This window comes from Myotis daubentonii, chromosome 4 (assembly GCF_963259705.1).
Source record: "Myotis daubentonii chromosome 4, mMyoDau2.1, whole genome shotgun sequence".
In the NCBI taxonomy this organism is placed as follows: domain Eukaryota; kingdom Metazoa; phylum Chordata; class Mammalia; order Chiroptera; family Vespertilionidae; genus Myotis; species Myotis daubentonii.
This window is the reverse complement of record NC_081843.1, coordinates 77,560,827-77,588,755: the sequence shown is the minus strand read 5'-3', so window position 1 is coordinate 77,588,755 and position 27,929 is coordinate 77,560,827. Positions and strand designations below refer to the sequence as shown.

Here is a 27,929-nt window from a genome sequence, read left to right as displayed (position 1 = left end):
TCGGTATTTTGTGGAAGAGCCACACTCAAGGGGCCAAAGAGCCGCATGTGGCTTGTGAGCCGCAGTTTGCCAACCACTGAGCTAGACCATGTTTGGAGGGCTTACAGGGTGCCAGCAAGATGTTAGGACCCAGACAGGGTTTTCAGGCCTGTGGGTTAAATGATAACTTTCTCTTTCTCTTAAAAGTGAAGCAACTTGATATCTATTCCTCCCTGTAGATCCTGTCACATCCAGATACACATACTTGTTGACTCTCAGAAATAAAAGATATGGACAGGGTTTGTGGTAGGACTTTATTGTCTATCAGGGCAATTTCCTGTAACGTTAGTGAAACCTGTATTGCTATTAAACGTCCAACATGAAACTGGTAACATCATTTGTCATTGTAAAAAAAAAAAAAAAGGTGTTGTGTCTCCATAAGTACCTCATAATAACACAATTTGCTAATCCCATTAAAGCATTTGCCAAATATTAGTGAAAGGCAGCTCGAGTTACCAACTCTACATGAATCCAAAAGATTTAAATCTAAGTGTGTTATAAATTGTTTTCCGTGGGATATGAGGTAGGGAATGAGAAGAACTTGAAACCTCTCTACCAAAAAACAGATGGCATGCAATAGAATAAACAAATGGTTGGCCACATGGATGTGAACTAAATCACTGACAGCAAAATGTTTCAGAAACATAAAACAAGCAGCCATATAGAACTTCAGAACTGGGCACAGGCTTGTTTTCCAGGCTTGTTACAGATTCTAAGTTTGTCAGTAGGATAACTTTTTAGCCCTGGAAAGTTTTAAATCTTCTTTGAATTATTATTAATTTGAATTATTAATCCAAAAGATGCTGATTTGTAGCAGTGGATCATTCTTTATAGTCACTACTATAACATTCTTATTTCTTGCCAGCATATAGGAGAGAGTTAAATATTGCTTTAAAATGTCATTTCAAATATTTTTTAAATAAAAAATATACAGTGGAATATTCATTGGGATTAAATAAAATGAAGAGTCAGGAAGCATTTATAAAATGTAACCACTTTAATATATTACTTTGCACCTTGAGGGTGATGGTGACCGCACTGCAGAATGCCTTTTGTAGGTACATGTTGCCTTGCCGCTCTGACGCATTACCTTGCCGTGTCCAGTGCCTCAGATGTCCTCGTTGGTGGGGTTTTGCATACTGGCTGTGGCCTAATTCAGAAACTCAGTTTGAGTTAAACCACAATCAGCTTTTGTTTAAAAAGAAGAATTTCTCTCCTGCTTTTTGTGTATCTCCCATCTTTCTCTATGGCTTGTGCTTCAAACTAGAAAGCTTTAAACATTTGGCAGCACACTTGCAGGAGATAGAAAATGTACTAAGGAAATAAACAGTGATTATATACAAAACCAGGCCTCCACATGCTCAGAATTATACGCAGCCAAGGGAAATGCTAAGAAAAAGTACTTCTGCTTCAGATATTGTGTGCCATGTAGGCCAAGGACACTCAGGCCATTGACAGAGGAGAAGAAAATCAACTTTGGCCTGAATCTCTTGGAACATCCTGGTGTGTAAGCAGGGATTAGGTCAGAAATGCAGTGTGTGCTGTTAAGCATGGAGTTTTGCAACTAGTTGAAAAACCCCTATTTGTGTTTGTTTATTTAAGCGTGATAAGCAGTTCCTGGAGCAGAGAAAAGAAAGTCAGAGATAAGGGGGTGATAGGGAAGTGGAATGAAAATTGGATATATGTTCTTCAGAGGCTTGTCAGGGCCAGATAAAATTGTTCGAACCTCGCCAGAGCCTTCACAGCTCATATAATTGAAAGTAGCACAAAATAATCCCCTGATGTTGGTCTTTGCGACCCTGCAGTGCTCTCCCTGCATCATCGTAGGGGCGGCGCTGGGTTGGGAGGAGCAGGCTCAGGGTGTGCCGGTGGAGGGGACAGTCCCTGTGCTGGCATCAAGGACAGCGCAGTGCCACTGTCCCTACTTTCACACCTGGCCGCTGAGTGTTCCCCACTCCTGAGACCCAGAACTCACCATATTCAGGGTAACAAAATCTGTCATGTTCCTGTCGGTGTTTTTGTTAAACGTGCATTTAAGCATGATCTGATTAACGCTGCACCGAAGATCTCATCTGTAGGCTGGCCCTACGGTCAGCTGTCTTCAGGCAACGCCTTAAGTACTGGCTTGCTCTACTGTCTGGTCCAGCACTTGGTGTGCATGACCAGCTCAGATCAGTGGAGTTGTGAATTTCTGGAACAGGATAAGCCGAATGGAAAAGTTTGTCTGTAAATAAAATTCTCAAATGTGTTTAGCTGTCACCTAGACTGGAGTTTTCATTGGTTTGTTCAACCCAGCCTTGCCAGACGTCTCACTGTGCTCCGTGTGCTCTGGTTGTGATTGGCTTCTGAATTCCTCTGTCACCACCACCAACAGGTGACACCAACTTTCAAGCACCTCGCTAAGGTTTTGCCTGGAGAGACTTATTTACCACACAGTCCGCTGAGATGGTTCTGTGATCATCTCCATTTGAGGGGAAACTGAGGTACAGGGAGGGTCAGTGACTTGTCCAAGGTCACACAGCTAGTAAGTAGCAGAGCCAGAGATGAACCTGGGAAGACGGGCTCTGGAGCCCATGCTCTTAATCATTACCCCGTAAACTATTGATTTCTAGAAGGCGGTTTGGAATTAGACGTTTTAGAGAAGTTGGAGTAGAAATAGAAGAAATCGGGTTGTAATGCCTAGCAGGATGTCCAAGATTAAGAGCTGGGGGTGGTTGTTTTCTTTCTCTCCCTCCCTTTAATATTAGCATTTGGAAAATCTTTCTAAGTCTTTGGGATTGCCGTGGGCAATGCTTGCATGGGTTCCGAGCACCGTCAGACACCATAAATACTGTTATCTTCACTCTGCCCGAAGACACCTTTTCGTAAGGATAGTTTCTCTAATGATGCCTTATGATGCCCCATGTTACTTGTATATTTTTGAAATTAAATCTTTATTGTTCAGATTATTACAGTTGTTCTTCTTTTTTCCCCCCATAGCTCCCCTTGTATATATTTTTTTGAGGTAGCACTTGAGAAAACTTTACTTTGCAGTTTTGGAAGCTGTTTCATGAACAAAATTCTTGGATGTTTCAATATGATATCCAAATTGGAATTTGGTTTTATTTATAGAGGAAGGGACGGTTAGTTTAAGAACTTAATCTGCACTCCTCTGAGGGACACTAGCCACGAGTACAGAAAATGTGAAATTTTTAAACAACGTAGTCCCTGTGGGACAATTGCTATGTAATTGGCCCCATGAAATGCTCAACTGCATTACTCTTCTTAAAGGCAAAACAAACAAAGAAACACTTTATTCCCATGAGGTGTTTTTTTTTTTTTTCTTCTCGCTTTAGAATTCTAGAACTATTTACTCAATGCATCTGTTAGTTTATGATGTTTGCCTTTTTCATTGATCAACATAGAAAACACATCATGGTATGAAAATTAATCTGAAATCTTCTTATTTCCCATTTTCAGTTATATTTTTATCTGTACCTCAATTTTTGCAGGCTACCTGAAATGTTTCTCTTCAATGTAAAGCATTATGGTTTTGCCATGCATATGAAACAATTTAAATCAAGAGCCAAAGTTTATGAGTTAGTCATGTAGATATTGGAAAAAGATAATAACTTTATGTTTGAATTCCAAAAGAGTGTTTCCCTTTGCTTCATATTAGAATTTGGTGCCCATCAAAATATTTTCAAAATTCAAAGCATTGTATTCAGAATATTTCATCTTGGCAATGCTTTTTGAAAAAATACAGACAGCTGTGTTGAACTCTAAAGGACTTTTTTTTTAACATATGGAAAGAAAATAGAAAATTTCCCAATAAAAAGCCATGTTGTAGTTAGCATTTAAGTAAGTCTTTAAGAAGTGAGTATATGATAATTTCTAATGTTTTGCAACTATTCCATAATTCAGAAATGGCACCGTATTTATGTGGAAAGGAGCTTTGCCAAAGACCTTTAGGCAATTTCCCATAAAACTGAAACTGGCATTCGGTACTGTCAGCGTCAGTGACAAAGGTGTATTTGACAAGAAGGCGGTATGAGTTTGCTGGGGCTGCCATAATAATGTACCACAGACTGGGAGGCTTAAACAGCAGAAATGTATTTCTGCACAGTTCTGGAGGCTGGAAGTCTGAGATTGAGGTTTTCTTCTCTCTGACTTCAATGGTCTTTCCCATGCATGTCTGTGTCCTAATTGCATCTTCTTCAAAGAATACCAGGCCTGTTGGATTCGGGCCTTCTCTAATGAGGTCATGGGGGTTAGGATTTCCATATATGAATTGGGGAGTGGGGGCACACTTTAACCCTTAACATAGGATAAAATGATTATATATTTTTTTCATTGCAATATTTTTAGTTGTCATGAAGGTTTTGATTATTTATAAATATACCAAAGTTGAACTATAATTTACCTACCTTGTGAGCTTTTTTTACTTGGTTAGAAAAGTGAGTTGAACTTTATTTTTCAAAAATGCATAACAGTGAAATTGTGATAAACATATGTCTATATGTTTATAGACATAGGTGTCTGTTATCAAGCCTATGTCAACTCATAGGAATTAGGGCAGCAAGTATGGAATCTGTAGATTCATTCGGCCGCATTTCCAAACCAAGGCCTTCATTAGGAGCTTTGGGAATTTTGAGCTCTCTTTATGATCAGGAAGGATATTAGATGCCTTTATATTGGATTGCTTAAATGAAACCAGAGCTGAAGGGTTGGAAACGTATGTTATGACAACAAACTATTATTTAGATATATTTATGGGAGTTTGTAGAAGTCAAAATTGGGAAATCATTGGGCAACTCTTTATCTTCTACGATCTTGACTAAAACTTTGGGTAACATTTTAAAGGAAACCATAATATTGCTAGCTCTCAGTAATCTACATCTTGACAAGAGTATAATGGATTGGGCTCAAAGGCTTACTTTTAATCTTTCTCACTGATAGTGTAGATGACTGACTTTCTCCTTTTGCAGATTTTGTACCAGGAAAGGGAAACATGCCATTTGCTTGTAGAGCTTGGTGAGCCACTGGTGCTGCCTGCCAACTTCCTGATTGCATAGTTCTCTGGGGGCAGATTGACTGTGTGAGCCAACTGGGCCAGGGCCATCCCGCCTAGTGCACAGAGCCCAGGACACAGCGGGAGAGCAAACCAGCAGGTGGGTGGATTCAGAGGCAGCCAGCCAGCCATGTGGCTGCCTGTTCCTCCCCACCCTGGGCTCCAGTTTGGTTTGAACAAGCTGCTGAAGTGGGAGTCCACTGAGTACAAAAGATTCCAGAGGTTAGGCCTGGCCTTGGGTTATCCTTAGCTTAAAACACACACACTTACACACTTGTACATATACACACATATATGCCATCTGTGGGCCCCATAGTAGACTGCTCTACTACAGTGTGGCTTTTATTCTCAAAGTGATTTAAGGGTTGGGTCTGGAAGGGAAGTTTGTAACTATTTACATACCAAGCATACCTAAAGGATAAGGCATGCTCCTGTCAGTCTCAATGACTTGTGGGATAGTGATCCAAAACTGGTAAAGGAAGCATCACCCTGTCCATGGATCAAAATCTGGGGACTGTCTCCTTCCTCACCCTTTGTCCACCCAACCATGGAGATTCTATTTTTAGGGCTTGATTAAAATGTGGAGTGTTCAGCTGAGGACTGTTATTTTATATTTCCCTATGAAGAATGTGACCATCTGGTTCAGAGAGTGGCAAACTTTTTCTTAAAGGACCGCATGGTGAATATTTTAGTCTTTTGGGGCCATAAAGTCTTTCCTGCATATAGTCAACTCTGCCATGTAGCTTGAAAGCAACCATGGACAATGCGTAAAGAATGCGATTATCTGTGTTCCGGTAAAACTTTATTGATTGAGACAGGTGGTCTAACTTTGTTTTTCTCCACTTAAATTGAGGAGGTTATAGTCCTCCTGGTTTGGGCAGCACCTCTTATTAGCACTTACTGTAATTGGAATTAATTGCATGTGTAATAAGTTACGTAATGTCTGTCTGCCCCACAATACAATCAGCTACGAGGGTAGAAAACTCCGTGTGTCTTCTTTAATTGCTCCATCACAAGCACCAAGCACAGTGTTTGGCATGTAGTAAACATTTGATAAATATTTAGGACATGAATGAGGGATAAGGTTTGCACACTTTGCAGAAATGAAAGCAACTATGAGCTTGTGCCACACAGCTTGACTTGACTGAGACATTGAAAGAGGTCAAGAAAAGCTAGCAGAGCGATGCGGTGTGATGGTGGTTCATATGGGCCAGCTAGACAAGTGCCTCAAGCTAGCTCACTGAATAAAGTGAGTTTCAAACTTTTGTAAGATGAGTATATGTTTATTTTTGACATGCTGTATTATTTTATATTAGTTTCAGGTGTACAGAATAGGGGTCAGATAGTCATATAGTTTATGAAGTGATCCCCCTGATAATTCTAATACACCCCTGACACCATATATAGTATTCCCTGTGCTGTGCTTTACATCCCGTGACTATTCTACAACTGCCAGTTTGTACTTCTTAATCCCTTCACCTTTTCCACCCAGTCCTCCAATGCCCTCCCATCTGGAATCCCTCAGTTTGTGTTCGTTCTCTCTCTCTCTGTCTCATTTGTTTCTGTTTGGTTTCTTTATTTTGTTCTTTAGGTTCCACATATCAGTGAAATCATATGGTATTTGTCTTTCTCTGTGTGACTTATTTCACTTAGCCTAATACTAGATGGCATTCTTAAAATGTCTGGGTAACTGCAAGATTTCTTGCCTTTAATATCTTAGTGGATTCTAGGTAGCAGACTTTAACAATTACCAACTCTTCCTCATTACTGTGGAAATAACTTTGTTTACTGAGGTCCAGTCCTGTTGATCACTTTGGGATTGGCACTTTGTACCACTCTAGAGAGGATCTTTTTATATGAGTTATTTTTTTCATTTAGATCATCATGTGTATAGTTCCATATGGCTATGCGTATCAAATAAAAATGTAGTGTTCTCCAAAAAATGCTTTAATTTATTCTAAGCCAGTAGAAATGCATCCATTGCTGTCATTTTAGGAGGATAGCACATAAAAAATTTAGCATTTAATTCTTGTATTAATAACTACTAGTCAACTTATCTGTTCACTGTGGTATTTCTTTTTTAACCATAAAGTAGCTCCAGCACCAGTAAATTAAACATGCGTCGCTAGCTCAGCATCAATGAAACACTTTTGTAAACCCTTTTTCTCTTGCTAAATCCTATTTAACAGTCCAGCGTATCTCCCCAGGCAAAACAGTTAGTATTTGTTTAGGTAAATACACTTCTATATAGTGGGAACCAGTTTCCCTGGTAGACCTTCTACTTGTCAGCTTTCAAATATGGCCTGAAATAATCACACTTTTTTAAAATAGCAATCTTAAAATTAAGTCTAATGGCATCTTAAGAAATATATCCCTTTGCTTCATCCCAGATGAACTGAAAGACACTTATGTGCTCTTGGCTGGTCAGTTCCCAGACACAGCTGGCTGAGGGCAGAAGTCTCGGCTGTTCTTCTGCTCAGACCTCGAGCCAGATAAGAAATAAGCTTGGGCCTGCGTTTTGATCTGCAGAGATGTTAAGTTGCCATGATCAATCACTGCTGAGTTTCCTTGGATAGGGGGCCGGGTATCCATTCTCTTTCTGGATGAGATATTAATTCAATTTAATTTGATATGTTAATGCTTGGTTTGAAAGTTTACCTAAGAAAAAATGTAGTCTTATGAGGTTTCCAGTGATGCCGATAGGATTCTGAGCCTTTTGCTGAACCATTTCACAGTGAGGCTGTGCAAAGTTATTTTCATGGGGACGCCCTTCCACAGTTCTCTCTGTGCAGCTTTCATTACACTACAGCCCTTTCTTCCCGCAGCAAAACATGCAGAATGTTTGGGTTAAATATGGAGTTTTTGGATCCTCCACCAGAAACACAGGAGACGCTGTCTCCGGGGAGGTGAGGCCATTTTGGAAGGAATGGTGCTCTAAGGCTTTGGAAGCAACATTTACAAGCAAAACATTGGCAGAGTTCGTTTTTATTTAATGACCTGCTTCCTACCAGTGAGCTTGGCATCCTGTGCAGTGATTTGCAATCAATTAATCATACAGAATGTTGTAACACCGCAAGACGGGCATTGCCCTCCGAGACTCATAAATCCACCAGCAACGAAAAGAGGAATTGCATGCTCAAAGCCCTCTTCATGTGAAACCTAGAAGAAGAAGGTGGTTTTAACACTAAGGTATCTTCGGAAGCCTTGGTACGTTCTTGTAGATTCTGAATTTTGAACCTCCTGTTTCTCAAGGATGGTGTGGCCTTCTCATGGGACCTCAGAATAGGAGTCTGTACAAGTTTGCCTCATTCACATTGGACCCTGGTCCTGTAGATGAGAGAATCCTGGATTCTTCTGGATTACTGAGAGAAGGCTATGGTTTTGGGTCCCCACTCCTCCAAATTCAGGGCAGTCATGCTCAATAGAGGTAGGCCATGTTTTTGGATGTCTTTGTAGGAATGATTCAGGAAGGCAGCATGTTCCCCTCTGGGGAGTACACTTACATTTGCTAGAGGCAGATGGCAGAAGATGGGCTGGTGTGATATTAGCAGTCAAGGAGGTTTTGCATACTTGGCTTTGCCAAAAGCTTCTGGAATCTGTGTGTTTAGGATCTCAGGCTTGTATTCTTGTCATTTCAGATGTGCCCTTAAAGTTAACTGTTAAGCTATGCTGAATTTTTCTTATTTTAGCATAGTAAATATGGGGCTATTGCATATTCTTAAAATTATATAAGCTTAAGTAGCTTAAGTATATGTATATTGTGTTGTCTTTACTCGCTTCCATATGGTTCTATTTGGAGGATGTTCTTCTAACAAGGATATGGAAGCTTGATGTATATTCCATTTGATTACAATGGAACCTTCTTTTAAGAAACTAAAGGTTTTCAAAGCTAGTATTACTTCCAATGAATAGGTTAAACGTCTGACTCTTGATGAATTTATTCCTACCAAAGTTGTGCTATTTTTTATTACTTGTTCATTTAGCCAGATTTGCATGACATTATACACAAGTAGAACTCGTCCTATATTTTTAGATGCTTGATGCTTCTGTTCAGCATGAGCTCTAAAATACATTCACTAAGTTTTGCATATGCAGACCACTTTTCATGGGCACATCGTTGGGTGGGAGAAAGCACAAGGAACAATTTTGGCCAAAATGTGGTGGTCTGTTGGTCTGTGTGTAGTCATGAGATGGTATTTTGCATTCAGGCTCCAGTGTGAAGAAGTGCAGTTGCACACGGATATCTCCCTGGGGACCATGCACTGGATCACCCCCCCCCCCCCCTTGGAAGGAGACCACAGCAACACTACAAGGGGTCAGGTGTTTAGCTTTCTCTTAAGGCACTCAACTACCTACATAGATTTTTAAAAATTTAAAGTTATTTTATGCTGAACAAGCAGCCTGAGGTAAAGTATTGTGAAGGATCAAATACTAAATGCGTCTTTTATGAGCTCCCTCTGCTCTGAGAGGCCTTAACGAACATGGGGGATAGGGTGGGAGAGGCTGGATCTGAACTGTGTAAGCCTAGAAGCAAAGGAAGTACTGGGGAAAATCACATTCAAATTATCCTACTCAAAGAAGTTATCACTGCTCCTGGTAAGAATATGGAAGATATTTGCAAGTGCTGCTGCCAGTAAATTAAAATATTTCCTCTTTGTATTCATCAGATAAGAGACGTAGATATATTGATAGACAGAGATATAGCAGATGTGTTTGTCAGATTCAATCTCTTGCCTACTGCAGTACTTAAGATATTCAGTTACTCACCCACACACACCTGGACACACCCACCTATCCACATAGAGACAGAAATAAATGTTTATTTTTATAAATCAAAGTGGGCTTAAAGGCAAAATATTTATTTTTTTGAAAAAATGTATAGTATTTCTATAAATATATAGTTCTGCACATTTATAGCACCATGGTAATGGTTATTGGTGATGATTTTCATTTTTTTAAAAAGATGATTATTTTCAGGGTGTTTTTTTTTTTTTTAAGAGACCATTGGCTAACTTTGAGAACATGATTCAAGAAAATTCAGAAAATGTATTTCATGAAAGGCTTGATTAAATAACTGAATCAAGACTATCCCAGAAAATCCACTAGGGTTGAAACCTACTTGGCAAATATTATTTTTGACCAAAATGACCAAGACTAGACATGTTTCTGTGAGGAAAGTAGGTGATGTGATATTTCCCTGTCATTCAAAGGTGAGAAGATAAAGAATCCACCTTCTCCCACCTCTTCAACCAAGTTTCATAAAAAATAGACTAAAAACATACTTTTCCAGTATAATGACCTTTACATGAATTACCAGTACTTCACTTTTCAGTGAGGGATGTGAATGAATGAATATGTGAATGGATGAACAAATGAATGCATGAAAGAATGCAGTTGATTAATAGAACAATGAAGATGGTTGACTGGCATAATGATTAATACAGAGGGCTTGGAGATTATGTCTAGGTTCATATTCCAGCTCTGCCATTTGCTACCTGTGAAATTTCAAACAAGGGTTTACACTTACTTAGTGTGTCTGTTTTCTTATCTACAAAATTGGATTTCTGGTAGTGCCTGCTCTGTAGGTGGTAGGAGAATTACATAATACAAAACATAAAATACTTAGAATTTTGGGAGTACTCAATAGACATGGTTGTTATCAATGTTACTTCTATACTTTGTATTAAGAAAAGGGGTAATTCAGTAGGCGGTGCACTGGGTCACTTGAGCCACTGGACTGCTCCCCAAATGGTTGCCGTGGTGAGCTGAAAGGCTCTCTCTCATTTGGATATTTTCCAAGAAGTCACGTCTCAAAAAATGTTCCATAACTCTGCTGGCACTTACTAGGTTTTACATGATAAAAGGTTCTCATAGTCAGGTAACATTGAGAAATGCTGATTTGGGAACTACACAACTTTTTGAGAACTTTTATTGAGCTCGTGTGTACTGCGAATCTCCAGAAGTGGCACTTCCCAACCCCATTTAGCCACAGCAGCTTCCTCTCCAGCCCAGCATCTTGCAGGGTGACTATTTCTTGAAATACACTGGGAAAAACATTGACGTAAACAGATGTTGAAATAAATTCATTGCCTGTGGCACATCCTTCAAATACATTTGTTTTCTCCCTTGGGAACAGTTGAAATCTAAATGACATATCCCAACACAATTTACCACATGGGTTGTCTTTTGAAAACTAAATTCAACATGATGAGTTTAAGATAGAGCTCTGTTTGCCTGGCCAGTGTTGCTCAGTGGTTGAGCGTTGACCCATGAACCAAGAGATTTGATTTCCAGCCAGGGCACATGCCCAGGTTGCGGGCTTGATCCCCAATGGGGAGAGTGCAGGAGGCAACAGGTTGGTATTTCTATCTCATCAATGTTTCTATTTCTCTATCCCTCTCCTTTTCTCTCTCTCTAAAGTCAATAAAAACATTTAAAAAAGATAGAGCTTTGTTGGCCCCCAGGTTAGCATTTGGGTCTATGGATAAGGGCTCATGGACAGTCTCCTTAGGGCTTGCCTGGGTCAGCTTTCTTGGTATTATCCAACGTGCCATGTGCTAAAGTTAGCCATCCCTAATGCAGCATAGGGAGTTATGTGTTTGGGCCTAGAGCAGTGGTTGGCAAACTGTGGCTCGCAAGCCACATGCGGCTCTTTGGCCCCCTGAGTGTGGCTCTTCCACAAAATACCAACTTCTGCACATGGCCATGAAGTTTCAATTGCACTGTACGTGCGTGCCCGCGCATGGTATTTTGTAGAAGAGCCACACTCAAGGGACCAAAGAGCCATATGTGGCTCGCGAGCCGCAGTTTGCTGACCAGGGGCCTAGAGGACTGATCTGGCCTCCAATCTCTCAGCCTTAGTCTCACACTATTCTGTCCATTCTTACCCTGTGGTCCAGCCATCTGAAGTTCTCTCACTCATGCAAAAGGGCAGCCCCCCTACATATATTTCCTCTGTTGGGAATATCCTCTCCTCCATTCTTTATTCCAAAGCTGGTTAACTCTTACTCATCTTTCAAGACCTAGCTCCAGGTCACTTTGTTCCGGACTCTCTCCAGAGCCTCTCAGTCTGGGACAGGAGCCGCTCCTGTGTGATCCTGAAGTGCCGAAGACCCTTTATTACTTTCCACCATATTTTGTCACTTTTCCCCTTTAGACTCCAAGATGTTTTTTATAATTTGATTGAGATGAAATTTGCATACAGGGAAATGCTCAGCTATTAACTCTATTATTCAGTCAGTTTTTTGGAAAGAATATCAGGGCACAGAGTGTTTTCCTCACTCCCAAAAGCCCCCTTACACCTCCCTCCAACCAGTCCCCATCCAGAAGCAAATACCCATCTGCTTTCCATCACCACAGGTTAATTTTGCTTATTCTTGAGTGGCATGGAATCCGCACTATGTACTTTTTTGTGTCTAGTCCCCTCGCTCCCCCCCCCCCAGCATATTATTTTTGCGACTCAACCATGCTATTGCATAAATCCATAGTTGGTTCCCTTTTACCGCTGCATAATCTTGCATTAATAAATTTACCATTTACTTATCCATTCTTTTGATGGACACCTTATTTCTAGTTTTTTGCTATTGCGGATAAAGCTACTGTGATCATTCTTGCACAAGGCTTTTTGTGTATCATGTTTTCATTTCTCTTAGGTAAATACCTAGGAATAAAATAGCTCCTAGAATAGGTGCCTGTTTAACTTTTAAGGAACTGAAACAGTTCTTGAAGTGATTATACAGACTATACACTTCCTGGGTGCTGGGACGAGATTGTGTTCAACTCGGTTCTCTGGTATTCGGCCCAGTGCAGGGCACGCACTGCGCTGTCAATGCTTATTGAAGAATGAATGGATGAGAGGCTCGAACCAGTTTTTATTTTGACATGTCCTCAACTAACCAACAAAGAATGAATGCTTTATCATCAAAGGGATGAAAACGTGGCTAAATGTGGACTCATTCTAGGCAGGCAAAAGTCAGGGGCAGTATGGCTCCCTTCCCCCTGCTCCCGGGGCTGAATTTCTTGTTTCAGGGCAGCAATACGTGCAGATGAGGCCAAGTATGTAGGCTTACAGGGGACCCAAGGAGGGCCCTGATCACCAGTAGCTGCCAAGCTTACCCCTGGAGTTAAAACTCCCAACACTGCCATTCAAGATCCTTCATAGCCCACCTTCCCAGCACCCATCCCTTTATTCATCTTCGTAAACTCATTGCAGCCAAACTTGACAAATCTTTTTTTTTTTCCCTACAGAATCAAACTCGACCTGGAATACCTCCACAGGAGGCATCTCCTCCTTAAATATCCTGGTCAGCCTTTAAGGCTCAGGCCAGATGCTGTCTCTCTGAAGTCTGTCCTGGTCACCACATCTGGAAACTCTCCCTCTGGAGGGCCTCTGACGTGGTGCCCAGCAGTGGGCAGTACTCATTAGCCAGTGAGCGGATGTCCTGTTTTCATTTAGTTGCCTGGGTTTGCATCTTCCTCCTCTAGGAGGGAATGGGCTTTTTCAGGGCAGCGTGCTTTGTGGCCCTCAGCAGTCTGGAAGGAACGGGGCCGCTGGTCACTAAGGAAGTAGCTGAGACTACTCTTCGTGATCCTTTCTTTTGCTGGCTGACTCCACCAAGGCAGGGGTGGGGAACTTTTTTACTGCCAACGGCCATTTGGATATTTAGAACATCATTCGCAGGCCATACAAAATTATTTTGGGTCAAACATTTAAGTAGCTCACTTCTAATGCCTCGGCAGGCACAGAGCCTCATCTGGCCTGCGAACTGAACGTTCCCCACCCCTGCACTAAAGAAAGGTTAAGTTATATGGTAATGCTATGGCTCCTTGAGAGGAGGAGGAGGATAGTGTGCCAACTGGGGATTTGTATCTGCTGGTAGATAATTAAAGGGAAATTAGCAAGTTGCTTTAGGCTCAAGTGTTAGTCACAGGTCACATGTCAGAAAGCACAGATATTAACAAGTAGAGGAGCTTCATGTGACATGTGTATGCATAAGACAATTTAAAATTGGGAGAGATGGCTCTAAGGAGTAGAGCAGTTTAGTGTGTGATGCATATGTTCTTTTTTTAATTGCTCTTTTGGTAAAGTCCCAATTTTGCCTCTGCTCTGCAAACTGCCTACTTCTTTAATTGTATTGTTTATAAAAATACTTATTTTAAATGTAACTTTCAGAAATATACTCTGATAACAAACATTAATGTGAAAAGAAGGGTGTGCAAACCTGCATTGAAGAAAACATTTTCTATATATGCTGTACTTTAAAAATTGCCATCATTTTTGAATGGCATAAACTCAAGGCTTTAGTTGGAAATGATATTTCAGGGTTTGGCGTCTTGGCAAATGTTATTTCACAAATAAGAATTATAAGCCCTAACCAGATTGGCTCAGTGGATAGAGTGCTGGCCCTCAGACTGAAGGGTCCTGGGTTTGATTCCGGTTAAGGGCATGTACCTAGGTTGCAGGCTTGATCCTAGGCCCTGGTCAAGGCATGTGCAGGAGGCAACCAATCTATGTGTCTCTCTCACATCTATTTTTCTCTCTGTGTCTCCCCCTCCCTTCCACTCTCTCTCTCTAAAAAAACAAAAAACAAACAAACAAACAAACAAACAAACAAAAAACCAATGAAAAATATGTTCTTGAGTGAGGATTAACAACAAAAAAAGAATTATGAAAATAATGTTTCACATTTTTTTAAAAAAGAATTTTATGTTGCTCTGAAAACAAAGTTCTTTGACATTTCATAGTTCTATAGTTGATTAAGAGAAAAATACCCTCATTTGTAGACCTTTCGAACATTGGATGCCTTCTTTTTTTGGTCTAGTAATAACATAATTATTAAAAAGTACGTAGAACTAATTAGCTTGGGTGTGTTTGGTATAATTGCTTGCCTTCTTCTGATTTAGAAAAACACTGGATTTTGTGTGCTTAAGAATTTGAACAGCTGCTTTTCCCTCTACTGAACCAGTAAGAAGTAAACGCAGCATTAAAATTCCTTGGTTGATTTCCTGCATTATTCAGCTGGCAGAGAAGTGAATTCATTTTTTCCTCTCTCCGAGAAATGAGAGGCATAACTCTGTCAGTGTGGGTAGGTCGGGTCCTGCGGGAGGCAGTTTCCAGGAAGTCCACTCCACCGGCATGGTCCTACACGGACCTGGTCTCCACATCCCGCAGAGGAATTCGGTGCCATGAAAACACTGCCCTGTCCTTGTAGCTGGAGACCGCATGTCGTTTCATTTGGTGCACTTTTAAAAACTTGTCCCTGCTTTCTAGCCGAGACTCCAGGATTTGAACATCTTAATTTGTTTTGATTTAAAAATTGAACTTGACATATTTTTTGTCTACCTGAATGTATTATGGACAATTTCAGACACGTTTAAAACTAAACAGAGAATTCAAACAACCACTCACCTTCAAACATTTAGGTACTTATGGCCAGTCATGTTTAATAAGCTAGACTCCTCCCCCCACCCCCCCCCCCCCACAAAACACACACACCTTGTATTATTTTGTAGCAATGCCTAAAAATCATGTGTAAATGCTTATCGATCCATAACATTTCAGTATATATTTCTAGAAGATAAGGCTCTATTTTTTAAGCTATTATCACACCAAGAAAAAATTAACAAATATTCCATAATAATAACATATAGACAGTATTTAAATTTCCCTTTCTCTCTTCATATATATGTATGTATATATGCATATGTGTATATCTTGTTGTTTTTTTTTTTACTCAATGTCCATATTCATAACCGTAGCACCATTTTAAACTGTTGTATACTATCCCATTATATGAATAAATAAGTGCATCTTCATTATCCTACAAATGAGCAATAAAGATGTTTTCCGTTTTTTCCTATTACAAACTATCTCAGTAAACATCCTTTCATACACATGTCTTTGGGCACATGATTGAGAGTTTGTTTAGATTCTAATGCCTAGAAGTGGTAAGGATGTCTTTGGTTTTTGCCGGATATTACTGATTTCTCTCTGAGGTTGTGTAATAATATCACTTTTAGCAGCTATATAGGAGAGTTCCAGTTTCCTCAGCTACTCCCCAGCACTTAGGACTGTTAGGCTTCTAAATTTTTGCCAATATCATGAGTATGAACTAGTAGCTCATTCTTGCAATTCATACTTCCCTAATTACTAGTGAGACTTGGTACCTTCTTTCCTACCTCTCCATAACTGATCAACAGTATTTACACACACTGAGAACATCGAATATCTATCAGCTTCATTTTCCTTCTTGGAAATTTCCCTTTCACGATCCTCTGTCCTCCTGTTCCATATGCCCTTGTTGCTCCCTTGGCCTGCTATGTGGCTGTTTCTACCCCCTCCCCCCGGGCTTCCCTTCACATCTCTCCTGTGTTGGATCCTATGTCCTCAGTCCCACTCTCTCTCTGTAATGGCATATTTCTTTATTTGGTGGAGGATATCTCCAAATTCCCTAAGAAAAGGTGTAATGAAAACAATTTTCCCCCCAAATTAGTTGAAATGTCTTTTGCATTTCATTTGTTTATTTTTTGCTACTTTTACATTGGTTTTTATAATATACTAGAGGCCCGGTGCATGAAATTCATGCACTCACGGGGGGGGGGGGGCGGGGGTGGTGTCCCTTAGCCCGGCCTGCGCCCTCTGGCAGTCTGGGAGCTTTCGGAGGATGTCTGATTGACGGCTTAAGCCTGCAGCAGGCCTAAGCCATCAGTCAGACATCCTTAGCACTGCCGCAGCGGTGGGAGAGGCTCCTGCCATCACCACTGTGCTCACCAGCCGTGAGCCCAGCTTCTGGTTGAGCGGTGCTCCCCCTGTCGGAGCACACTGACCACCAAGGGGACAGCTCCTGCATTGACGTCTGCCCCCTGGTGGTCAGTGTGCATCATAGTGACCGGTTTTCTGTTGTTCAGTCAATTTGCATATTAGCCTTTTATTATATAGGATCTGGGCTTAGAATTCTAGATGAAAATTATTTTCCTTAAGAATTTTGAGCCCTAGCCAGTTTGGCTCAGTGGATGGAGCGTCAGCCTGCAGACTCAAGGGTCCCAGGTTCGATTCCGGTTAAGGGCATGTACCTTGGTTGCGGGCACATCCCCAGTTGGGGGGTGTGCAGGAGGCAGCTGATCAATGTTTCTCTCTCATCAATGTTTCTAAATCTCTATCCCCCTCCCTTCCTCTCTGGAAAAAGTCAATAAAATATATTAAAAAAAAAAAAAAGAATTTTGAAAGAGTTGATTCTTCACTTGCCATGGTTGCTGTTGAGAAGTCTGATGCCATTCTGATTGCTAACCCTTTGTTTGTAACTTGTTCTCACTTTTTGGAAGCCTTTAGAATTATATTTTTATCCCTTTCTGGATGAATTTTATAGTATGCCTTAGTGTGGTCTTTTGTTAAAATCATTTTTGCTGGTTATGCATTAGGCTTTTTCAAGTCTCTAGACATATTTGTCTTGATTCTGGGAAATTTTTTTCTTAAAAAATTGCTTCTCTTCAGTTTTATCTTACTGGAACTGTTTCTGGTTGTAAGTTTGGACTCTTGGATCCTCTGATTGTTCTGTTATTGTTTTTCTTCTATTTCCATTTCTTCATGTTTTTGTTCTACTTTCTGGAAGATTTTCTTATCTTCTAATATTGCAGTAATTTTTTAAAAATCAGCCAGCATATTTTTAATTTCCAAGAGCTATTTCTTGCTCTCTTATAGTTCCTATTTTATGGACTCTTGTTTTGTGGCTAAAATATCTTTTAAATAACTCTTTAAATATATTAATTGTTTTTTAGAAGTTTCCTTCAGCTTCCTGTGTTTTGGGGTTAGATCTGTCTCTGTGCTGGTTCTAGGCTCTCTTTCATATTCCATAGTTACCTACCACTGTGGATTGTTGTGAGGATTGAATTGAATGTTTGACTCAAGGGCAACTAATATTAGTGTCTTAAAGAGAGAAGCCCTATAAAGCAAAACTATCTTGATTTTCCATTTAATTCTCAGAAGACAGGGATTAGACTAAATAAAATTTTAAGGTACTTTCTAAACATGAGAATTTCAAATTGGCGATTCCAATGACTCTAATTAAATTAGGTAGAAATTTTGAATCAGGTATCCACTATTTCATTCATCTTTTTGGCAATGCATATTAACACCTACTATTATAAACTGAAATTTACTTTGATATTATTGGACTAGACATACTACTTTTACTTCCTGTTTCTTTAATATTATATTTTCATTTTAAGTAAATTTAAAAGACTAAATAATAGGAATCCAAATTCTAAGAGAACCTTATTAATTTACTGCCACAGTCAAATGCACCAGGGTACGAGATCTCTTCTGAATTATATTTCACATAGGAGAGATTAGATTATTTAGGCAAGAGCAAAGACCGTACCTGAATTTGTATCATTTTTTATATATGTAGCTATAAACTCAAATGAACCGCATCTATTTTATGTATCTTTACACATAGATATAAATCCTTACATGGCACTTGCCAATGCCTTGTCATATAGTTGCATTAAGATTGATCTAAGAACACTCAGCATCCAGAGGAGGCCTCTAATTTATTGCTACAGTGTTCTGTTTATGCCAGATATGTAGAAGCTATGCTGTTGTAATAACAGAGAACCCTTATAATTTTATAGTCCAACTATGGACTTTAAAAAATGTATCATGGAACATTTCATACACTGGGTTATCTTAAAGCAAATCTAGGGTGTTCTGTCATTTCATCCAAAAACTAGGGGCCCAGTGCATGAAATTCGTGCACGATGGGGGCGGGGGGAGGGGGAGGAGGAAGGGGGTCCCTCAGCCTGGCCTCCACCCTCTCCAATCAGGACCCCTGCCTGCCTGGTCACCCCTAACCACCTCTGCCTGCCAGCCTGATCCTCCTAATTGCTCTCCCCTGCCAGCCTAGTCCCCTAAATGCTCTCCCCTGCTGGCCTGATCCCCCTAACTCAGTGGTTCTCAACCTTCTGGCCCTTTAAATACAGTTCCTCATGTTGTGACCCAACCATAAAATTATTTTCGTTGCTACTTCATAACTGTAATGTTGCTACTGTTGTGAATCGTAATGTAAATATCTGATATGCAGGATGGTCTTGACGACCTCTGTGAAAGGGTCGTTTGACTGACAAAGGGGTCGCGACCTACAGGTTGAGAACCGCTGCCCTAACTGCTCTCCCCTGCTGGACTGATCCCGTAACTGATCTCCCCTGCCGGCCTGATTGACCCTAACAGCTCTCCCCTGCCAGCCTGATAGCCCTAACTGCTCTCCCCTGCCGGCCTGATCCCCTTAACTGCTTTCCCCTACTGATCTGATCACCCCTAACCGCCTCTACCGCGGCCCTTGCCACTGTGGCTTTGTCCGGAAGGATGTCTGGTCTAATTAGCATATTACCCTTTTATTAGAATAGATACCCTAGTATCTTTCTCTAAAAGACATGGACTCTTTTTCTTTTTCATCAACACAATATCATTGTTACACCTAAAAAAATTAGTAATTTTACTTAAAATCATACTGTCAGTACTTGAATTTCTCTGATTGTCTCAATTTTTCCTTTGGTTTGTTTGAATTGGCTTCCAAATAATTTCATATATTGTGTTTGGTTTGTTTATTTCTTAAGTCTCTTTTAAGGTTCTCCTGTCCTTTTTTTTAAAAAAAATCTTACAATTTGTTGAAAAGACTGGGTTGTTTATTTAGAAGACTTTATTTAGGGGAAAACTATTTTCTGAAAAATTTCTTATATTCTCGATTTTGTTGATTGTATCCCTGTGGTGTCATTTAACATAACATATTCCTTTGCCCCTATATTCCCTATCAACTGGTAGTTTGGACTATGTTTGATGTTTGACTAGATACATGGTTTATTTTTTGGTATGAAAAAATCTTCATAAATAGTGTTGTATATTTATTGTGTTGTATATGTTGTCTATTTCCTATTTGCATTCATTAGGAGACTTACCATCTCTGTTTCTCTTTTTGTGGTATTAAGGTTGATCTGTGGGTTCAGATGTTCTTAGCTTGATCCATTCCATTATAAAGTTTTCCATCAGCTTTTCTCCTAATCATTTTAGCAGCCATCGCTGATTACTACCAGGATCCCCTATAGACATTCTAACAGAGTTAAGAGTTTCTGAATTTGGGGACCCTCACCTATTTTCAGTTTCTCACCCCTGATTTATTCTTGCATCTTGGTCATTGATTGTCTCTTTTTTAGTCTATAATAGGTTTATCATTCTCTAATGCAGTATTCCCCAAAGTGTGCTACATGAAACACAACACTGCAAGGTACGTTGTGAGAACATCCTGCTGAGTTTGGGGAATGTCACATTCTGTTTTTTAAAATATATTTTTATTGATTTCAGAGAGGAAGGGAGAGAGAGATAGAAGCATCAATGATGAAAGAGATTCTTTGATTGGCTGCCTCTTGCATGCCCCATATCGGGGATCGAGCCCACAACCCAGGCATGTGCCCTGACCGGGAAATCAAACCTTGACCTGGTTCATAGGTTGACACTCAACCACTGAGCCACGCCAGCCAGGCCCATGTTCTGTTTTCCCCTCAGATTTATAATACAGGTGAACCTGTTAAAATTCTGAGGACTCTGTCAATAACCTTGATTTATCCAGCATTTCATCAACTTACTGCACCACTCTATTCTTTTATTATTGATCCCTATTAAGAATCCTGTTTAGAAAAACATACTTTCTTGAAATAAAAAGAAACAGTGAAGTGTATCTCAAAGAAGAGGGGGAGGTAGAAGCAATTGCCCCATCCTCCCATGGAGCCTGCTGATGTGAAGGTCCTGATTCCTTAGCCCTGGCACCCTCTAAGGAGAAAGAAGAGTCTGAGAACAAATCAGAGTTCAGGCAGCAGGGAGAACTGGCACAGCGTAACATGACTTGTGTTAATATAACCACTTCTTCACTGTACTCGTTGCTTCAGTTGCTGTGTTTCTTGTCAGCAATTACCTTTATAACCAACATAGGTTATTCAAAATATGTTAATTACTGATAAGGAACTAAAGCCCAATTCTGATAGTCACAAAAACAAAAAATCTGGTTGCTTTCTTACATTACAAACTTATACGTGCACACCACACACACGTGTGCATGCACACACATACACACACACTCCCCAGAGCACACTTTGGTTATTTTATTTCAGGAGCAGTATTGGTACATGAGGAATAATAGAGGGAATCATAACACCCATGGAGAGCGTTGTTTCAGATAGCAATTCCAGAGTGGTTTTCATGCCAGAGGCTCACATCCTGTCTGTGGTTCGCTACGGAAAATGGAGTTGAGCAAAATGAGGGACAGAGACCAATTTTCCTTTGCTCTAAAGACACCTCACGCTTTGTACAATAAGTGTTTTCCATTAGAAGGAAAATGCTGCGCATTAGTGCTCCTGAGAAAAAATAGTGATTGCCAGTAATGCCATCAGGAAACGATTTTTAAAATGTTTCACAGTATAAGCACGAATCAATCATTAAGTAGGGGAAACAACTTACTTTGCAGACTTGGAACATTAATGACAGCATTTTTTGAAGGTAGAGTTATTTTAGGAGAGTGTGAATTTTGATTTTAGGAACATGCACAAGGGATAGAGTATGAAGTGCAAGTCAGAATGCTTCATTAAAATAAACAAGGACAGAGCCCAGACCCAGAATACACGAACCTCTGTCCTGTGAGTTTCGTTGGGGAGAGTGGAACAGGATGAGACATGGATAAACGAGGCATCACCACTAATCTCAAGAGTAGACTCGGCATCCTTTCTGTCGTGCTGGGCTGCTGGTGCCTGGTCATGTGCTACACTGTGCAGCTACACTCAGACCTTGGGAGTTGATTTTTGTAATGAAAAGTATATGGTGCTTTCAATAAGCTTCTGTTTAAAAATTATCATGATTTAAGATGCTTTTCAGGAAATGCGGACAATGGCAAGGACTACATTAATTAAATATTTTTAAATGATAGACAGCCCTTTCTGACTTGTCACAGACCTGTTCTTTATGACAAGTTACCCTTACGTTGGCTGATCATAGAGGGAAAGGCCAAGTACAGGTCTCCACTGTGGGTGTTATAGTCCACTTACTAGGTGGCTTCCCAAATCCTGCCCTGAGGACTGTACGAGGGCTCAGCTCAACTATGTGATGTTGGGAAGATTGAAGCTAGAGCAGCCGTGGGCAAACTATGGCCAGCGGGCCGGATCCGGCCCGTTTGAAATGAATAAAACTAAAAAAAAAAAAAAGACCGTACCCTTTTATGTAATGATGTTTACTTTGAATTTACATTAGTTCACACAAACACTCCATCCATGCTTTTGTTCCGGCCCTCCTGTCCAGTTTAAGAACCCATTGTGGCCCTCGAGTCAAAAAGTTTGCCTACCCCTGAGCTAGAGGATGGGACATATGTCTGGAAATTACGCTCAGAACATTATTTTAAAATGCAACTTAGGGTAATAAATGTGCATTCCTTGAGCATAAAGCAGTTGAAAACTGCATGCATTTGTTGCACCTCTAGAAGATTATTTGGTGAGTCACCGAGCCAGGAAACAAATGTAAAAATTCTGACGTAAGACGCTTAAGAGGCCTGAATGATGATCCCTGTTCAATCCTTTATGAACTGAAGCCCAGAGGAAGGGAAATGACTAGCCCAAGGTTACAGTTTGCCTTGTGGTTTAAAAGATCTCATTCAGTTCTCAGCTTAGAAGGCACTTTGCTCATTTTTAATATGGCACATGGGTGCATTTTACACCTTGAGTTTATAGTCTGGTCTTGAAAATAACCAATGATTCAGTTGGCGCAAAAGAAGGATGACGGTGAGCCAATGAAGGGAAGGCCAATCTTACTTCCGGCTGGTGTCAGCTTTTCAGGAGCTGAGTGCCATGGCTGTATGTTGTCTCAGACTCCAGATTCACTCCCCTGACGTTCCAATAGCTGGTGAGCAGAGAAAAGTGTGAAAATGATAAACGCAAATGTCAACCAGCAGGTTGCAACTAAGGGCTAAAGACAGGGAGGTTGAGGGAACTGTTGCTGGGTATCAGCGCAGAAGGTTTCCGAAAACTCCATAATGGGTCTAAGGAAATTTCCCATGAAGGATGAAGGTTTAGGATCAGAATAAAAGTTCAGTGTTAACTAGAAAAAATCCTGTACCAAGATTCTATTGCTCCACTTGGTTTAACGGGGCATTTGGACTTTTATGTCTTTCATCTTATGTGTTCTTATTTTAAGGACAACAGTGCTCACCCTGTTTAATTTCCAGAGGAATGGGAAGGTAGTTCTTTTATTTCAACTAAGGGGGAAAGTTGTGTTGAGACACTAGATTGAAAAGTTCTTTGTAGTTTAAAGTTTGTTTTATTATAGTAGCGTTTGGCTTTTTATCGCCCAAATTATGACTGTATTACTATTTCTTTACTTATTTAAAAAAAGTGAGGTATTCTATTTTCATGTCCAGCAATGTGCCAGCATTTTGGTCACGAATCAAATAGGATGATTAACTTTACTCCCCAAGAATTCTGCTTTCTGAATCAGTGAGGTTTTATTTAATGAATGTTTTTTGAGTTGGAAGTTCTATATGATGATTACACTCTCTAAGGTAAAATGTGTGGAAAAAGGTGACTGACCTTGAGAAATATACAACTGCTGTGTTGGAGTTCTCTCAGGGTTGAAGTGGAGTAATAAAACCAGAAATCACAGAACGGTTTTCAATTTCAAAGACAGGCTGCCTGACCTTGCCTAAATAGTCTAGGTAGAAACCAAGAAGGAACACAGAGAAGGAAATTGAGTTCCCCTACAGGTGACACACACCACAACCACCTCCATTAATACATCTGGGATTACAACGTGTGCCATTCACTTTAGGGTCCAGCAAGCTCTTGCCTAGAAATGTATTTCTATTCTTACTTGAAAAAATTCTGATCAAACTTCTATACCCCCTTACACCCATATGCGCACGTTAATTCCCCACCCTTCCCCCAATCATTCTTGTTTTTCTGTCTCCCTGAACTAGGGATATGGCAGATAAAAGAATTCTTTCTGATATATATTTGGCTCTTTTTGAACAAGTTTTCTCTTGAAACCATTAAGGGGACTTACCAGATACCTAGACTCACCAGTATTTTAGATTCCTTGCTAAAGTGTTCACACTCAGAGGAAGGAAACTACATGGATTACTGGCTTCTATCGTGCCTGGCATTGTCCCATTTGTCAGTAATCACCTCCTCACCGCCTCATTCAATGGGTGATTGTTCGTTCTCCTTGTCCTATTCTTGTGCCCTGGCTGCCCGTCTGCTGGCTAGGAGGTAGCACTGCAGTGTCTCAGGTGAGCTGGATGGAAGTGTTGAGGTTTGTGTGGGTTTCTCTTTTTTTAATTGTGTAATATTAAACATCAGGAGTTCAACTGGGAATATTTGTTTAGAGGAGGAATGGCCTTCTTCATTCAACGGCTGGGAAAAACAGTTGAAATCATGAAAGTGTGTTGTGACCACAAAGGCATACTTTTCTCCTATTGCAGTCAGATAGGACATAGAACATCCTAGGCTGATTTATATTGCTCTGACAATGAGGGGGCGGCGGGAGGGCATTTGTGTTTACCTGGTTAAATGAGGAGGTAAGACCAGGGACTGTCCCAGAGGAGGCACTCTAGACTCAGTGCAAGTCAGAGGCATCCTCAGTGGGTGTATTTTCAGTAGTTAGTGAGTTCCAGTGTTCGAGGCCCAGGATCTGGATTTGAGGTCAGAAAATCAAGGCACTCCCATGGAAATGGATTGCTTTTTCTTTGTGCCCCAGTGGCATCTAGAGTCATGGATGACCTAAACCTTTGAGCGGAGTGTGGCGTGCAGACTCTCCTCCCCACCTCCTCTTCCCCCCCTCTCCCAGGAGCCTTGCGAGGACATTTTGCTCTTCATTCCTGCCAGGCCTTGCTTCCGCATTCTCTAACCACCAAAGATCCTTGTCAAGAGGGCAAAAGTCACAGCATTTTTGTCGTCAGAATGCCAGTGGTTATGTGTATCCATCTAAATAATAGAGGCTTTGAATAAATGCGGCAAGGATTATAATGGCTTCTTGTTAATGACTGGAAAAAAAGCAGGAGGGCCCCTGGGCTACACATCTTCCCCACCTGTGTTTCCACGCACCCTCTGCTGTCTGCTCCAACTGGAGCTGGTTACTTGTCATTTTGCCACATGGCTAAGCCCCAGGGAGGATGGTCAATGGAACAAGTGCACAGAAAATGGTTTGCAGCAAGAGTCTTTCTTTTCTTCTAATCAAAATCCCCCTTTGCCTCCCCTTTAAAACCCCGTATTAGAGGGTTTTACCAGAAAAAAAAGGAGGATAGACTATGCCCTGCTGTTGCTAGGTAACAGAAAAAAAACATAGTGATATTGGAACGATTTTCCCTAGGAACCTGGCTACTCTTGCTAAGTGATTTGTGTAGTGTTAACAGATTTGCATAATGGTGAGGCTAAAGGGTTTCCATCCTTCAACTCCTTTCTCCCCATCTCTTACCCACATCAACAAAATCCCAGATACATTATTTGTCTTGAGGTCAATTCTTGATTTTGAGATACTTGAGGGAAGGTGCTATGCAGATAAAAATACTATAGTTAATTGCATGTAGCTAGAGTATACACTGTATTTCTAAGATCTTGAACTCATTTTTAAAAATAAATGGATACCAACATGACTGGTGTGGCTCAGTTGGTTGAGTATCGTCCCGTGCACCAAAAGGTCACGGGTTTGATTCCCAGTCAGGGCACATGCCCAGGTTGGGGGTTCTGTCTCTGGTTGGGGTTGGTACAGTAGGCAACTGATCTCTCTCTCTCTCTCTCTCTCTTCCCCTCTCTTTTTATCTCTCTCCCCCCCTTCCTCTCTCTCTAAAATAAAAACATATTTTAAAAAATAAGTAAGTAAATAATAAATAGGTATTACCCTTTCTCAGCAATAGCAGTGTTTTCACAGCCCACAAATGGTGACAAGTCTGTTTATTTGACACGTCCCTAGGAGTATTTTATGAAGGTTATGTTTAGCCACAGGAGACATTTGTACACACAACCAAGTATATCTTAATCACACTAATTAGATCATTAGATGCCTGTTTTGTTTCTTTCTCACTGGATTCTACCATTCTCCTTGTGGCTGGCTGAGTCATAGTTCATCTGCCTTGTGCGTCTCATGCTGACTCCCCTGTGACCTGTGCTGTCTGTCTGTTGCAGATTTGGACATCTCTGAGGCTGAGTTCCCAACCCCCCCTGACTCAAACCCACCCGGCCCTGAGCTGCAGACGTTTATAGCAGAAGCAAAGCTAAATCTACAGACGCTGACCAGGCAAGATGGGGAAACTGGAGATGGAGCCGAAGAAAATATTGTTTACCTCTAATTGTGTTGTCATTATTTTTCCCAACAAAACAGAACACTGGCATTTTGGGGAGAATTTTTATTTTCCTCTCCTGATATGTGTGTGACTGTGTCCAAATTGCTTTAAGAGTAATAGTTAATATTTCATGCAAGTTCCTTTTGGGGGGCATGAGTCTAATAATTAAATTATTGAAAGCAGCTCTGTGTGTATAATGGTTAACTTACCATACCTAATTTCAGATTTCTGGAGGAGAAATTAACTTGAATAAGCAGAAATATCTTCAAAGTTCTGACTCTGGACTGAAATTGCACATTGCATTTTCTACTGAATCATCTGGTTTTTGAAATGCCCTTTAAGACCCAGATGAAGCAATTTGAACGGAAAGAATGATATTCATGATGGGCGAACTTTCACAATCACAGCAGTTGATTACAGCAAGTGGCCTCCCTGCCCCAGAGACAGAGGAGGCTGTGGGAAAGGCCTTTTCTTGCTTAGTTTTTCCATGCTAACTGCTCTTTGGGACATCAAAGGGTTGCTCCTGGTGGTGACCTGTCACAGTCCCGGTGCAGCCAACGTGTGCTATTTGGACACTGTTCTGAGCAGGAGACCACTCTGCCATGGACACAGTCTGGACTCTTATGACCTGCGCCACATGCTTCGCAGATGCACTTCCTCAGCCCAGTGCTGGTTGTTTTTCAAGCCACATCTTTGAAGAGAGCCCAGAGGCAAAGCTCCAGCGCGGTCAATTTTGCTGTAAATAGTGAAACTCCAGTAGTGTCCTCACTTCTCTCATCTGGCCCTGTCCTGCCAGGCCTGGGAGCACCAACTACCACTCACTAGAAGCATCTCTCCCTGCAGTTCTTTAAGGACAGAAACTGCTCTCTCGGCAAAGCTTACTGCCTGTTTGTGATTTTCCACAAAGGAAAGCTGTTACGTTCTGTCCTCAGAGTAATATGGGTCTCTGTGTGAGAAAATAAACCAGAAAATGTTTTCAGCTTGTTCTTCAGAAATACTTGTACATGTTTCGGTCAGTGTCAATAAATGTCCTTTACCTGTCTATTTTACTTTGAAATTTTAATATCGTGTAGGACCATAGTAAAATACACATATCACACACAAATACAATCTCCCCTTATGAAAATGAGGTAAAGAAGGAGTATCAATTCACCTAGAATTGTAGCACTTCCCAGGAGGGAGCTACGATAGGAAGGGGAAAAATTCACCGATATTCCATTGTTTGCTTGTTTTTTTTCCTAAAGTTGCCAGTTGAATATCTAGTTGATATTTTCCACCTAGGCAAGTTAATTCTTAGTGTTTTTTTAAAGGAGCCTTTTGGGGGCACTCTTTTTCTGACTCTTTTTGCTATTGGCCATTTTGGTCTCAATTCTATATAATAAAAGGGTAATATGCAAATTGACCCTAACAGCAGAGCAACTGGGAATGACTGGACACTATGACACACACTGATCACCAGGGGGCAGACACTCAATGCAGGA

The 27,929-nt window shown here is 40.7% G+C and overlaps 1 protein-coding gene across 8 annotated transcripts in view; it reads left to right on the top strand.

The window, feature by feature from the left end:
• ARHGEF28 (Rho guanine nucleotide exchange factor 28) overlaps positions 1-27,490 on the top strand; it is a 263,386-nt gene extending 235,896 nt beyond the window's left edge. For 7 of the 8 annotated variants that reach the window (XM_059694332.1, XM_059694331.1, XM_059694328.1 and 4 more), the window contains one exon: positions 26,291-27,490. In XM_059694332.1, coding sequence (XP_059550315.1) covers positions 26,291-26,454 — 164 coding nt within the window. In that variant the 3' untranslated portion in view covers positions 26,455-27,490. Of the gene's footprint in view, positions 1-9,297; positions 9,444-26,290 lie in introns of those variants that run through there. The other variant, XM_059694330.1, reaches the window with a different exon arrangement.
• The last annotated feature ends 439 nt before the right edge of the window (positions 27,491-27,929 follow it).